Below are 16,320 nucleotides of genomic sequence, written 5' to 3'. Positions count from 1 at the left end.
AAATGGCTTAACTTCTTGGATTTTCCTTCATTCTTGAATTGCCCCAAGAACATTTGTCCCGATTCAGATTGTCTATTTAAAATGGATGCTTGTTTAACCCAAATATCCAATGATAAAGAACTGGGAAGAAATTCTGAGAGATGAGAAAGCCCTGCAAAGCAATACTAACACCTGGGCTCCAGACCATTATCAGTCTGTGGCCTGTTAGGAATTGGGCTATGTAAGCGATGGGCGAGCGAGCAAAACTTCATCCACATATGCACGGGATCTAGGTTGCGTGTGAAACCTTCCCTCCCTGTTTGTGCAAAAAATTGTCTTCCATGAATCTGGTGCCAGAAAGATTGGAGACCACTGCTGTAAAGGGCCATGAAGCACAGAATACTGAAGAAAGACTAAACAAAATAAAATTAACACCAAAGGAACCAGGGTTAGGATATAATGGGGAATGTGAAGAAGAAATGGAAGCCAACAGAGAGCTATGAAGAAGTGTTAAAGTCTATAAGATGAAGAATGGATCATGCTGTAAAATAATGTTTTTTTATATTGGGTAACTTTAAGATGTAAGGACTTCAAGTGCTGGCTGGGGAATTCTGGGAGTTGAAGTCCGCACATCTTACAGTTGCCAAGGTTGAAAAACACCTCTCTAAAAGGCTCAAGAAACTGGGCAAATAAAATAAGTAGCAACATGCCACCTGCCAGGAAACCACTGGATAATGAAGACTTGTGCAGAATAGATAAGGTCTAGAATATATATAACTGCCTTAAGCCAAGTAAGTCCATTAATTATCCCACTACTGTGGATTTTAATTAATATATAACACCTGTATTAAATTTCTCTGCAATTCTGCAAGGCCACATCCATCAGAGAAGTTAGTGCATTCAAACTGAATTGTGGTTTTGTGTTAATACCTGCGAAATGCTACTTCAAATAGGCCAAAAGAGTAATGATGTCTAGGATTAAGCCTATTACAAATGTAACATTTTACCACAGCTAAAGCTAAAAAGGGAAGATGGAAGTCACATCATTCATCCTGTAACTGGGGCATTGAAAAATATCATTTGTGTTACATGCCAGACGTAGGTCTCATAAATTTGTGTTAGCTTTTAGCTGAAATAAACAGTGCTACTACAAAGCTATAATTTCAGGCCAATATTTATACTGTATACAGATAAAGTTTTATTTCTATTGTATCTGGCTTTATCCAGTTTAGTTTTCTCTCCCTCAAATAACAATGCAAGTTCATTTCAAACCACCAACATAATAAAAACAAAGGTATCTGAAATCAGAACCAAAATATAGGTTATGAAATGTTCAAACTATTTCCATATCCTCCATTCCCTTAACATGTACACACACACACACACAAAAAGATTTTTTTATTGGTAATACAGTACTATTGCTAATTATCTCAATCTTGGCTTCTCTAATCTTGACATTATTATTATACCTTTCTTCAAGACATTTTTAAAACTCTTCTCTTTTAACCAGAGCAAATTATTATCAAAATCCATACCTTTACAAAAAGCTAACTGCACATTTTCACTCCATTTTCCAGTGCGTAAACACCTCAGTTCTTCTGTTACACCAGACAAAAGGAATCCATTTGGACAACTGAGCCTGCACATAGTTCCATATTTTGATTGTTCAAGCCCACAAATATAAGGGTGAACAATAACACCTTTTGGTTTTTGGAAGGCAGGACAACGCAACTCTAGAAAAAAGGAAGTACATTTTGTCAACATGCATAAATTGAAAACACATTTCATATAGGTAATGTAAAGGTTTCCCCTGTCCAGGCATGTCTGACTCTAAGGGATGGTGCTCATCTCATTTTCTTAGCAGAAGGAGCCAGCATTGTCTGAAGACAGTTCAAGTGGCCAGCAAGACTATATGCCAAGGCGCACAGAACCGTCCCACCAAAGTGGTACCTATTTATCTACTCGCATTTGCATGCTTTCTAACTGCTAGGTGGGCAGGAGCTGGGGCAAGTAACAGGAGCTCACCCTGTTGTGCAGTGCTCAGGTATTGAACGCAGGCTGTCAGCTTTCCAGCTGACAAGCTCAGCATCAGCATTGGGCCCCCTTACAAATGCAAATATTTATATGAAAACTTGAGTAAATGTTTTATATGAAGTGTAAGAGAAAATCAATATTGATCATTCTAACTTGTTATAATTTTTATGTTTTTATCATACAATAACCAGCAATTATGTCTTGAAAGTTCCTCTCTGGGGTACTGGAAGTTTAAAATCAGATTTTTTTTCCCTTCTGACTTATACAGTATAACAAGCATCCACAGTTCTCTCATACCAACATGTACCCTACGTAATACATTTTTAAAAAAAGTGATGTGGAAGGACATAAAGGAAGGCTGCTGAAGACTGTATGGTAAATTATATAGAACCAGCAACCAAACAAATTTTGTTAAAAAATAAAGGGAACTAAAGATATACATTGTGCATTTGAAACATACCAACACATTTTGGTTCCTTCCCATCCCACTGAGAGTTGCCTTGACAGGTAAGTTTGGTGTGGCCTTCCAGTTCGTAGCCTTCGTTGCAAGTGAATAAGCACACCGTCTTATAAGAGATCTCACTTAATGAGCAATTAATATGGCCATTTTGAGGGGTTGAGAGTTTGGGGCATGTGCGAACTGCAGAGGTTAAAATACATGTGTAAGCATTTTTAGTAAGAGTAAGTGATACTAAGAGTAAGCTGAGTAAGATATATATCATGTCCATCTTTTGTGTAAATATACACACACTCCTCAGTTAAACTACATGCAACAGATGTAGAGTGCAGATTGGAATATTATATCTTCAACTCCAATAGATCTCTAATCTTGGGAGATATTCACAGGATAACAACTGCAATAGAGAATTTTAGCTATATATTATCCTGGAAATATCAGACTGCCTTGCAGGACAAGTATCTTACCTTGGAGTATTACTCTCACACCTCAGATCCTGGACAGTAAAAACAAATCTTCACCTTTTTTCCCACTACGTTTCCTCTTTAACTATCTCCATCTATACTGGAATATTAGGGGGCGAGGGGAAATGCAAACTCTTTTACCTATTTTTACTCACACCCTTTCTTTCTCCCTCCCTCTCCCTCTCCCTCTTTCTCTCTAGTTCTGCTATCTTAAGTTTTTTTTTAAATTAGCCTTCCTTGTACAGTACTTGGCACTTCACTCTTTGGGGAGATGATAAAAATAGTTAAACTGACTTTTGTCTCATATAAATTTGTGGCAAATGTTCTCTCATATACTTTTGAAAGAGGCATCTTTTAATTCTGAAATGAAAGAGGACAGTTCAAAACCCATATCCTGGCTCTTCGAAGTAGAGTCAGCCCCTAGGTCCAAGAAATGTCATAAAAAGCAAACTTCAAGCTTCTTTTTTTAAAAATATAAGAGTTTAGAAACCAGGCAATTTTATTTTAATATACATCATATAAAAAAAGAGCCTCATAGTGCCAGGAACATAAGCAGCAACTAGTCAAACCTCAGCTCAAGAATACCTGCTTAAAGCATCACTGGAGTTTATTCTCTCCCCACTCCCAAATGGCTGAAGAATGTCCTGAAATACTTTATAAAGATTTTTCTGGAAAATCACTCATTATTGACTTCTTAACAGGTATACCTTTTTCACTATTATTTCAAAATAGAATGGTTTTTTTTTCATATGAATAAGGGGTTTCAGAAATCAGGATTTAAGAAAAATCTGATGTAAGATGACGATGCATAATTTCTACCATGTTGCAACAGAGACAAAATATTACAAAAAGTGTTATGAAAGAAACAGAGGAATTTGTTTTTTTTGAGAACTGCCAAAGTGAGCAGAAAGAACCTCCATGTGCCAAACTTGCAATCAGCTTTACAGTAAATGAACTAGTGACAGCTCAAAGATGTGTCAATGACAGAGCACTAACAAAAGCAAGTAGGCATGAAATCCAGGCAGATGCTCAATATTTGAAAGTACAATGGCTCTCTACAACTCCCGTACCTGGCTTCAGCAGTGATTGGAACTCTATCTCATTTGTCAAAGAATCATCTTCCCAGAGAAACTAAATGAAAACCACCTTGTGGATTTCACAATACACAAAGGACTCTTAAAATAATTTCCATGCTCTTCCATCTATTTTCTATATTGTGAATCTTATTATCCTAGTTAATTTACTTTCACTATAGTGGGTATTCTGCTTATAGCATATTCACATCAGTATTTCAGGTATGTAATACAAGCAGGGTTATAGCATTTGCACATGTACACATACAGCAAAAACTTAGGAGCCTCACTGTGAATTTGCTTAAATCATCTTCCCAGGATCAGACAGACGGCTGCTGTGTTCCCAATTATCTCTGAGTGCATATGCACACTCAGCCATTTCACTTTGAGTATACAGGGATGGCTCTGAACTATTGCGGCAACCTGGGAAAACACATGGCTGCTTTAAAGCTCCAGAAAGAAGTGCATCATGAACCCATGTTCTACCAAGCATCTTTTCTGAAGTATTTCCACAATGCAATGAGTAAGTGCATGTGTAAAACAATGACCAGTTGCTAACTTCTTGGTCAGAGTTTTGCCTGGCCTTTGTTGTGTGTTCTTTAGCTGCACGCTAAGTAGTGCTTAGTGACATACATGTGCCATATTTTGCTAAAAGAGCATACCAAATGGAATTATGAGCCGAGGTGGCGCAGCAGTTAGAGTGCAGTACTGCAGGCCACTTTAGCTGACTGTGTTCAGCAGGTCAGCGGTTCAAATCTCACCGGCTCAAGGTTGACTCAGCCTTCCATTCTTCCGGGGTAGGTAAAATGAGGATCCAGATTGTTGGGGGCAATGTAAATATATATATACATTGCTTACTGGTGTACACCACTTAGAGAGTGCTTGCGCTTAAAGCAGTATATAAGTCTCATTAAATAAATAAATAAATAAATAAATACATTATATAAATTCAACAAAGCAGTCTAGTATTGCCTGAAGAAATTCATATTTTTCTTTCCTTTCATAACGTACATGATCAAAATCTGGGACAAAGGCTTTTGTTGAGATTAATGTGATGGTCTATAAACTTTTCCTTTGATATCCCATTTGCTCAAAACATGCTCTATTAATGTATAAGTGGAGAAGAGCCACGTTCTAAAGTTGAGAATAACAGTACTAAAAACTGTACATACTGTTGGAAAACCAAGATCAGAGAGGATAAAACTGGTTATCTTTCAGACTCTGCCAGGGCAATTAATGGAATAAAGAAGCAAGAGCATTAGGCGCTAGCTGTTAAAGCCAAAACATATGACATCTTTTACCAACTCATTTCCATTAACTCAAACAACAAATGAGAAGAAAATACAGTGAAGTGAAATGCAGTTTAATGGATACACTTGGGTAGCTACAAAACCGAACTGAGTCTGTCTGCCTAATAAGATCTGGAAGGGAAGTCTTGCCACAGGGACCCGTCTCAAAGGAACACTATTATCAGGAGACTACAGGAAGGGACCTTCTCTGCTCCAGCCCTTCCCCACCCAGAGCAGTATATCATAAGGTATCAAAATAGTTCCAATTCTGCTAGGATTCCAAAAGGCCATAAAGACTTGGCTCTTCTGAAAGGCCTTGGCGGATGGGATGGGGATTAGATTTCTAACTATCTTGAGATATGGTCCCTGTGACATTATGTACTAGTATTAGTTCTGCCCTATAGAACCCTATAGTAATAGAGTTCTACCCCTCTATTAGGTTTCAATTGAATTATAGTATGGAATGTGAGCATCAGGGTAGCTTACATTTGGAACATCCTATAAACCTCAGAAAGTAAGGTAAGGTATAGCCAGTTTGGAATACAGAAGTGGTTAAAAGCACTGGGCTAGAAACCAGGAGATTGCAAGTTCTGTCTTAGGCATAAAGCCAGCTGGGTGTCTTTGAACCAGCCACTTTCTCTCAGCCCCAGGAAGAAGGCAATGGCAAACTACTTCCGAAAATGTCACCAACAAACCTCAGAGACTAGTCCAGGCAGTTGTTAGGAATCAAGATTGACTTAAAGGCACTACTAAAAAAAACGTAAGATAGACCAAGTCAGTAGTGATTGCAATTTTGTCTGAATCCATTATTTATTACAATATAATGTTAAGAGACATGTCCTCTAAATAGTTGTGTATACATATTTACTCGTAAATATACTGCACATTGTTTTACTTGACAGGTCTATTATTTAGTAAATAATTAAACATGGTAGTTTGGGAGAAACCCCCCCTATTAAAGTTAATAAAGGAAGAATCAGTAATATAGAAAAACATTGCAATGTTAATGATTGACAATGATTTCCATAAAGTTTTTAAACATTCTTTTTAATAAGGATGTTGCGGCAGATGGCCTGTGTTGTGCTGCTGTGAGTCAGCAAACTGAGAGAGAAGAGAGAAGCAGCTCAATTTGAGCCTTGACTGTCACAAAGGCCAGTGAATTGACCTGATTACTAGTCAGTACCGTCGTGGGGCAGAGGCAGACAGCATCCCCATTGGTCTATCCTTGGGTATAGGTTTTGAGGTTTACAGTTTCCAGTCTACTCAAAAACGGAGAAAAAAAAAAACGGGAGAAATGAGGAAGAAAATGAGAAGTACAAAGATTATTGTAGAAGGGAATGCTTGTAGAGAGTCAATGTGAGTACGTGAAGCAGTGATTGGTTCCTGGTTGGAGACAGAGAAGAAAAGTCAATGGATGTCTTCCCTGAAGACACAGAGAAGCATAATCCCAGAAAGGTCATCTTTATCCAAGACCCAAGATGGGAAAGAAGGAGAAGAGTTAGTACGGATCATACCTCTTTGGTGAAGCCCTGGCCTCTGGGGAAAGTTTGGGCAGAAGACTTCCAAGAGAGGTTTTCTTTGCCCCCCAAAAATGGAAAACATAGACAATGATTGGCTGAGTGAATCCAAGGAAAGGAGATGAGCAGCACTGAGCACACTCATTGGTAAATTGGGCATGCTCTTTCTTTTTATTCTCTCTTGGTAATCTTGGAAATGAAGGAGGGAGAAGAAGTGAAGAGGGAGGAAGTGAAGGAGAGTTAGAGGAAAATTGTCTCTAGGAGAGAAACTGAAGAAGAAACACAACATTGGGTAGAAGCCAGGATCTTGTGAATATCTTCTGAAAATAGTTTTGCTATAGCCAATAAAGAAGAATATAAGTCCCTGTCTTGAGTTCTCTGTGCAACTGCTGTCTTTGTACTGCTGAATCTACTTCTAAAAGAATGACAACTGCCTATATTTGTTGATTAATGTTTTGTATATATTCAGATTTTGGAAGTATTGGTTATAATACATGGAGGGAGGATTATTGGCACAAGCAGTATTTTCAATTTCCTATTGAATGTTTACACTCTGATTAATTCACATGTCAAAAAAATAAAATGAACAAATACACTCCTTCGTTTAAATCATAGTAGGCAATTTCCTTGCCCAGAGCTCAATGTAAAATTAATATAAGTTGGGGCACAGACAAGCAAACCCTTCCGAACAAATACACTAAAAGGTGTTTTCCAAAATTCTTCATACTTCAAATATATTGAGAGATGTGAAAATGAATGTACAATATTAACCTAACCATACAAAGTATAGAAGATTAATGATCCTGATTCTAGCCCTAGTGCAGTTAAGATAACTGGTTGGTATTTCCCTCTGAAGCAGTCCTTTGGGGAGAAGTAACCAATCACATAAGGTATTTCCTAAGCTGTCCAGAATTTTTCCCTGGTCACTTGTTGATATAACTTTAAAGTTGTATTCAAACATCATATGCATAAAACATATGCATAAAAAGTAGTAATCTAAATGTGATTCATTGCATATGAATGAAACTTGATATTTTATATTCCATATCAATTCTACTGCATGCACGAATGAAGTAGTATACTAAGCAAATAAGACACAAAACAGCATCTTCTTCCCAACTCGAAAGTTTTTAAAGTTTTTTAAAAGGCCAACCCAACAACAGAGAGGCAACTGTTTTTCCAGGATAAAATTTCCTACCTCGGCAAGTTGTCTCTGAACCAGACCATGCACCATTTGGCTGGCAAAGTCGTATGCTACTTCCAACGAGATCAAATCCTGTTTTACATCGGATTCCACAAGCAGCATTGAAGTAATTATTGCAGACATTCTGGATAAAATAGCCATTTTCTGGAGGGTGCAGCTCAGGGCAATGGACCACTAATTAGGATATACACAACAGTAAGGAAACGGTTATAATGATTCACAACACAACCCAATATTGTACAGGTAGTCCTCAACTTACGACCACAATTGAGCCCAAAATTTCTATTGCTAAGTGAGACATTTATTAAATGAAAGAATTTTTGCTATCTTTCATGCCAGTTATTTAAGTGAATCATTGCAGTTGTTAAGTTAGCCACACCGTTGTTAAGTGAATCTGGATTCCCCATTGACTTTGCTTGTCAGGAGGTCACAAAAGGTGATCACATGACCCTGGGATACTGTAACCGTCATAAATATAAGTCAGTTGCCAAGCATTTAAATTTTGATCATATCACCATGGGGATGCTGCAAGGGTCATAAGTGTAAAAAAATGGTCATAAGTCACTTTTTTCAGTGCCATTGTAACTTTGAACAATCACTAAACGAACTGTTGTAGGTCAAGGACTACCTGTATTCAGAACTTCAGAAATACAATGAGTTCAATAGGTGTTTCTTCCAGATATTAAATATCTCCTTTAAGATATTCACTTAACTTAAAGACTGTAACTTTATTGTCCTTCGTGTTATTCCTAAACTGATTATAGAAAACAAAAATTGAAAAAAAAATTCTTTATACTATCTTACAATCAATAGCCATTGGTTGCCCATGTCATGTTACTTCAATTTCATTCATGTCTTTTTGCATTTCAAAGGGCATTGAAAGTGTGTGCCTAAAATCTTGAAGTTCTTGGAAAGCTCCTGAAGGTGCCTTAAAAATAGTGCAACAAATGAAAAGAAAACTGCCTAAAATAATTTTTGTCCGCTCCTTCTGTACAATGTATAGCCATGGACATCGGAAACTATGAGCATTTGCAAGGGACAAGGGAGATGTAAATTGGCAATACAACACACACTTGAGGAAATCATCCTGAAATGATGTGATGTACATCCTTGGGCCAGATATTCAGAAGCAAGGGGGCAATTATGTGATCATCACATACGTGTTACTATTTGATGTTACTGTAGTTTGCCATATGCACTTCTAATATGAAGGGAAATGCATCTTTGTAGATTCCATGGAAATACATATTGCATTCCAGGTGGACAAATTCAAGTAAGAAGCATTGCTTATGATGTTAATTTTTAACTGAGACGTTTCTTTAAGAAATAGCTTACCTTCACACGATTTGCCTCTAGGACGATAACCTTCCTTGCATATACAGTCCTCCATAGAAGTACTTCCAGGAGGAGAAGTGTGACTCTCATCAGGACATGAGATGCAGGTGCTTATTCCACCTGGTGATCCTTCAGGCTTGTAAGTTCCAGATGGACAGGCTATAAAGCAAAATGTATATAATAAAGGCAAGCCAGGATTAGGCTCGTAAAACGTAACAGTTATGCAATACCTGCAGTTTTACTCCTTAACTTCCAAAACTGAGGATCCTATGAATTTTATTCACAGCCTACATCAATGTGTAGGCTACATCATGACACCCTTCTATCAAAATCAAGTCAGTCATTCTTTGGGAGAAGAAACAGTAACATGTAGGTAGGAAGTCTGTATTACACAAACTCTTTTGTGCTTTTAGATTTTATGCTTCAAATGAATAACTTATATTTCTTTATTTCATCTTCTTCCTCTGGTCCCAATGGATTATATCTTAACTCTTCCTCAGTTTCATTTTTAAAACCAATTTCCAAGTGAAGGGAAAATCGATATAAAGAGAACATATTTAAGAGGCGACATATTAAAAATGCTTATATTTAGGGAACTCAGTTAACGGTGGGAAATAATCCTTATATATAATTTTCCTCCACATGCTAATAGCTGGTCACATTAAAGACTTTTGTATCTCCTTCGCTTTGCTGTAGATTGTTAAGAGTCTATTATACCTTCTTTTGCACCGTATCTCTCTTTTGCAAAGCAGAGTTGCTACATCAAAAATGTGAAGAGATTTACTCTACCAACTGCCGGAGAATTTCAAAGGGAAAAAATTATTTAACTGCTTAGACCAATTCACTGTGCGGGTGCGCAAGCACGCACGCACGCACACACACACAGATAGAAAAAGCAGAAAAGGAGATCAAAGGAAAATTTCCTTAATAAATTCCAACATTAAGATTGAATCAAGAAAATTAAAAAACTACCTATATAAAATAACATAATGCAATATTAAAATTTTCCAATGAGAGTAAAGCCTAACTTATTTTACCATCGGCTTTGGAATAGGTGTTTTTTTTAATTAAAAATAAGAAAAAAAGATAAAAAAAAATAGAATTTGAAAAAAATGGCTGTAATATAATAGGTGAAATATAGCTAGGAAATGATGAGCATTTTCAATAAACTATACTTGCTTGCTATTGTATTAGTTGGCCAAAGCAAATTTCCCATGATAATGCCCCCCATTATTATAAAATGTTTTGTAATAGTGAACCTAAGACTTGGATTTTCTTTTTTAAAAATGCTACATTTTTATGAAGGGATGATAAAGATAAATATAAAGGTTTCTCCTCTCCAGCCATGTCCAACTCTAGGAGGTAGTGCTCATCTCTATTTCTTAGCTGAGGGAGCCAGGGTTGTCTGAAGGCATTTTTCCTGGTCATGAGGCCAGCATGACTAAACGCCGAAGCTCATGTTACTTCCCTACCAAAGAGGTACCTATTTATCTATTCGCATTTGCATGCTTTTCAACTGCTAGATGGGTAGGAGCTGAGGCAAATAACGGAAGCTCACCCCATCTCACAGTACTCAGGTGAGTTTTCCAGCTGACAAACTCAGTCTTAACTGCTGAAGCATCATGCCCCCTTAAAGGGATGATAACAATTTAGCAAAACAAGTTTTCATTATGAATGTTCGGATGATTTTCCCAATTTCTTCACAAACATTTGACCAAAATTTAGGACTAAGCACTGCTACCAAATATGGTAATTCAGGCACTTGTAGAAGAGTTCTGTTCCAGGAATTTCTGAATAAACTGATGTTTTCCATGTTAGATTGTGTGGTGCACTTGCACAAAATGGAGGCCTACACAAGTCATGGCCACAATCTTTGCATTAAGACAGATTTACCCAAGTCAATGTTTTTGTTATCCAGGTTCTTGCAGTATATACCAAGTTGTTTACAACCCTTTTAATAGTATCTATTAAAATTACACTTTATTTAATACAATTTTAGCAGAATGTAAAAATTAGGATTATCTTTGTGGGCTTGATGCTATGCTTAGATTTAAAAATAAATTTTACATTAGAATGCCAATACAATTTATATACAATACGCTTAATATAAAATGGTAGAGTTGATTCCAAATGAATTGATCCAAAATATGAATATCATCAGTTTCTGGAGTGAGCATATTAGCAAAAACAGATGCTGTGTAGTAGTGGATGATTTATTACATTCATGCCTATTTTACAATACAGTAGTTACAGTCAGATCAATTTCCTTTTTCTTACAAAGTTTCATCCCATATATTTAAGTTTCCCCAAAGGTTTTTAATATTCTGTGGCCATTCAGCAAAGATAGCTATCACTAAATAGTATTACCTTTGCCCCCAGCTAGGGTAATGTCCCAGCCATGCCAACTATCGAGACATCTACAAATCTTATAATCCAAGTTAGAGGTGTATTCCCCAAATGATGCAGTTTTGGCTACGTAAACCCAAACATACATAGAACATTTTGCCATTACAATTATCATAATCAAACAGTTCTGATATCCCATTCCTGAGACATAGGTCCTTGGCTGGCTTGTGAATGATACTGGCTGTGACCAGATGTTTTGTAACTTTAATCTAACCTTCTCTTGATTCTACAGGGTTGGTTATTTAGCTTTGACTTCTGCTAAGAAGCTAAGATTTCAGAAACAGTTCTGCCATATGCTGAATAATCACACATTGCTTGGATTCAGCAACAGCAATAAATGAAAGAGCAAAATCTTTTAGTAGCATAATGACTTTAATTGTAAATTACCAAATGCAATGGTCTATCATTCCTTTGCTTTGATGTGCACTGATTTTTTTTAAAATAGTGTCAATCTGTATAGAGAGGACGTTTCAGTAGTCTTTCTACAATTAGATAATATATTCATGAGGGGAAAAATTAAACAGGTCTAATTAGCTAGCATTTCCATGCATTCATTCATAATGTAAATTGTGACTATTCAAAAATGGGGTCCTCAACCCCCAGGCCACAGAGCAGTACCAATCCATGGCTTGTTAGGAACTAGGCCACACAGTTGGAGATGAGCACACAGCTGGGCAAGCAAGCAAAACTGAAACCAAACCCTTGTCTTCCATGAAACTGGTCCCTGGTGCCAAAAAGATTGGGTACCATTAAAAGACCAGCAAAAGAGACAGCACCAAGTATACTGGGTTAACTTTCCTGCCACTTCAAGGATTATCTCTCACTATGTCTCTCCTTGTCTGAGTATTTCTTTCTTCTCTTTTCCTCTACCATCTGGATAGAAAGCTCAGAGTTGCAATTTCCTTGAACTTTACTTGCCCTTTTGGATTTTGAGCATCATCCTCTATTTACAGTAGTTTTTAATAGAATGTATGATGTATTAAATATCACTCATTACAGTGAATGAACTGAAAGGCTCCAACTAGGATTACTTCAAATTTCCCTAGGGAAATATTCATACTGTCTATGTGTAAAGAATATTATCTTCATATACAGACTTTCTCAATTACACTAATATTTAATATGAATTTGTAAAGCAAATTATAAAGTAAGACTGATACATCATATAAAGACACAATGAGAAAAATATCATAACATGTGACAAAAAGGCTTATTTCTGTGTCCTGGAAGCATATTCCTCAAGCTCAATTAAATCATCTAACCTGTGACGGCTAAGAAAATAAACATGTTAAATGGCACATGTCTATAAACATTTGCAAGTCTATGTCTCTAGAGACTGATTCAAAGCAACATGTACACTTGTTGAAAAACTTATTTATGAAATCAAGAAAAGTTACAGTACTGAAGCTATGGGAAAGTTTGGTTGCCATGAAGTGCATTGCATATTCATGCAATGATACCTATAGCAGCATTAAACGAACTCTGTAGGATAGACTATTATCTGTCTTTATAGCCCTTTTGAGTTGTAGCTTTTAACATCTGAGACATTTTCTAGGCCAGGGGAAAGGAGATGGAAGGAGAGCTTATCATATCTTGGCACAATACAACTAATGACTAGGGGTCATGAAAAGGGTTGATATTTCTAACAAAATCTGCCCTTGTTGTAGCTTTTATCAAGTAAGCCCATTATGCATACCAGAGATGCTTTAAAAACCTCAGGTATGGCATGGAACCTGAAAGATGTAAAAAAAAACCAGGCTGTGCCAAATAGAATTAAAGCCTCCTGTAGAAAAACATCAAAATAGTAGTATTTTAGACTCTTCAAAGGAGGTTAGTAGAATAAAGGGACAACAGCATAAGACTCTGTATTTAGGAGTAATTCAAAGGGGCATTGTCTTACCTGAACGCCTTTTCTCAGCTTGATGATGGAGAAAAGGTTAATTTAACAGAAAATCAAAGATATCCAATTCAAGGTGTTGATTCTTATTTTTAATGACATAATGACATAAGTTCAGGTTATCTAACATAAGTTCAATGACATAAGTTTGGCAGTTCAAGTCTCACAGGCTCAAGGTTGACTCAGCCTTCCATCCTTCCAAGGTTGGTAAAATGATGTCCTGGATTGTTGATGGCAATATGCTGACTCTGTAAACCGCTTAGAGAGGGCTAAAAAAGCACTGTGAAGTGGTATATAAGTCTAAGTGCTATTGCGATTGCTACTATTTATTGTTTTAATGTTTCATCATGCTGTTTTATTGATTGTAAGCCATTTTGAGTCACCTCTAGGTGAGAGATGGACAGCATACAAATTTAATAAATAATAAAATTTTCATCAGTCTTTTAAATGGATAACCTAAATTAATAACACTAACTGGACCACCAAGCCAGAAAGTTTTGATTAGCATCTGAGAAAGATTTGGATACAGAGAAATCTTTGGTTTTAATTAATTTGCAGCTAATTGCACAAGATCATAATTAACTATAGATAACTGTAGAATGGGAGCAGTGCACATGTTACCAGAAGGTCTCCCTAACAAAGAGAGATGGAGGACATCTTGGAGAATTCTCTATTACTTCAGGTATTGTGGGACTATCAACTACAATAATGAAGACAATCTTGCTTATATTTATTATGTTATTCTACCATGGGATGAACTTTATTTCTTCTTACAGAAACAAAGAAAAAAATAAATTGTACTATGATATACTATCAAATCTCCTTTTGTTTGAAACTGAACCTAGAACAGTGATGGCGAACCTTTTAGAGACCGAGTGCCCAAACTGCAACCCAAAACCCACTTATGTATCGCTGGGTCTGAGTGGCCGTGGTCCATTGGGTGGGCGTGGCTGCGGTGGTCATGGCAGACTGGGTGGGTGTGGCCAGTGTTGCCGTGGCCACCTCAATGTTGCTGTGGGGGCCGGGCAGGGATGGGGGAGATCCAGGGGGTCTCTGGCAGGTGGGACGGTGGGCAGGAGGCTCATCCTGCAGGGTGAGGCGAGGCGAGGAAGGGGGCAGGACAAGGGTGCCATTGCCGCAGGGCAAGACAAGGTGAGGCAGGGGCCAGGGCGGCTGCTGCCTGACACCACCAGCCCTCGCACACAGCGAGCGCATGGGGGCCAACTGTGTCCATCAGTAGCCACAGCCTGTCGGCCCCTCGGTTTCGGTGTGATGTAACTGTTTGCCACCGGCTGTGGCCATTTGCCACCTTGTGCATCGCACCCAATGCCGCTGCCACGAGGCTGCGGAACAAGCTGGGCAGAGGTAAGGAATCGGTATACCAGTTTCTTATTGCCTCCCGGCTTATTCCACGGCCTCATGGCAATGGCATTGGGCAGGAGGCGACAAACGGCGGGTTTTGGCGCAATGTGGCTGTTTACATCTTCTGGCCATAGCTATTTGCCAGCTCGTGCGTCGCACCCAATGCCGCTGCCATGAGGCTGTGGAACAAGCTGGCAGAGGTAAGGAACCGGTATACTGGTTTCTTACTGCCACTTGGCTTGTTCCATGGCCTCATGGCAGCGGCATTGGGCAGGAGGCGGCAAACGGCTGGTTTCGGCACAACATGGCTGTTTGCCACCTTGCGCGTCACACCGACCTCTGTCGCAAATCTTTCCAGAAACTCACCGCAAACCGACGACCATGCCACCATGCTCAGCCAGTCCAGGTCCAGGTAAGGGCTGTCACCATTGGGTTGGTCGTTGGCCTCCTCCCAGGCAATATCCTTGTCCCCCTCCCCCTCCCATCAGCATCGAGCCAACGGGGCTTGATAGCTGCATTCCGTTTCTCTGTTTGCTTCTCAGCCTTTGCTGCGTGTTTGTGGGACTATTGGTAAAAAAAAAGTTCCACCAGACTTTCTAACTTCTTGAGATCTTGCGAAAAGTTAGAAAGTCTGATGGAACGGGTTTTTTTACCAATAGTCCTACAAACATGCAGCGAAGGCTGAGAAGTGAACAGAGAACTAGAATGCAGCTGAAAGTAAAAAAATGCTTAGGTAGGTGGGGGGGGGCACGACAACCTTACCCTGCGCGGGTATTGATGCAGGTTGCTCATGAATGGGACTGAAGGCCTAGGACTGGGGCGACAGCGTGCATGCCCACAGAGAGGGCTCTGCATGCCACCTGTGGCATGCGTGCCATAGGTTCGCCACCGTGGACCTAGAAGGTTTTTATTTTTTCCAAGAAACTTATTTGTTGGAGCAGAAGAGTAAATATCACAGCACTTATTGCATAATTCATAATGCATTTCTTAAACTGATAATTCAATTGTTTCTTTTAATCAGGACTGTAATTTCCTGAGTGCATAACCTCCTTCAAAGGTTTTAAAATATATCTGCTTTCAGTCAGCAGGGCTCATGAAAGTATTACTTTTCAATTCATTTTATGTTATAAATACACCATTTTTCCAGCATACTGTTATGCCCTTTGGGACAAAACTGAAGCTAAAGACCTCTGAATTAATGATACAAATAGATTTTTTCTTATGATTATGAATAGCCTAAAGCTAACACTGAAACCATACCAACATTTCTAATTCTAGACATGATTTAAATAAAGGCAGCATG

General features: G+C 38.3%; 1 protein-coding gene across 1 annotated transcript in view; it reads right to left on the bottom strand.

Moving 5' to 3' along the window:
• Window positions 1-16,320, bottom strand: part of LOC120308032 (sushi, von Willebrand factor type A, EGF and pentraxin domain-containing protein 1-like) — a 78,634-nt gene that overhangs the window by 36,190 nt on the left and 26,124 nt on the right. Inside the window, exons 4-7 of the mRNA XM_039343463.1 lie at window positions 9,353-9,511; window positions 8,012-8,191; window positions 2,474-2,653; window positions 1,515-1,712 (exon numbers count right to left, since the gene is read on the bottom strand). Coding sequence (XP_039199397.1) covers window positions 1,515-1,712; window positions 2,474-2,653; window positions 8,012-8,191; window positions 9,353-9,511 — 717 coding nt within the window. The remainder of the gene's footprint in view (window positions 1-1,514; window positions 1,713-2,473; window positions 2,654-8,011; window positions 8,192-9,352; window positions 9,512-16,320) is intronic.

This window comes from Crotalus tigris, unplaced genomic scaffold (assembly GCF_016545835.1).
Source record: "Crotalus tigris isolate CLP2741 ecotype Arizona unplaced genomic scaffold, ASM1654583v1 scf7180000017854.1278166, whole genome shotgun sequence".
NCBI lineage: Eukaryota > Metazoa > Chordata > Lepidosauria > Squamata > Viperidae > Crotalus > Crotalus tigris.
Note: the sequence above shows the minus strand (reverse complement) of the source record. Positions and strands in the feature narration are given on the sequence as shown.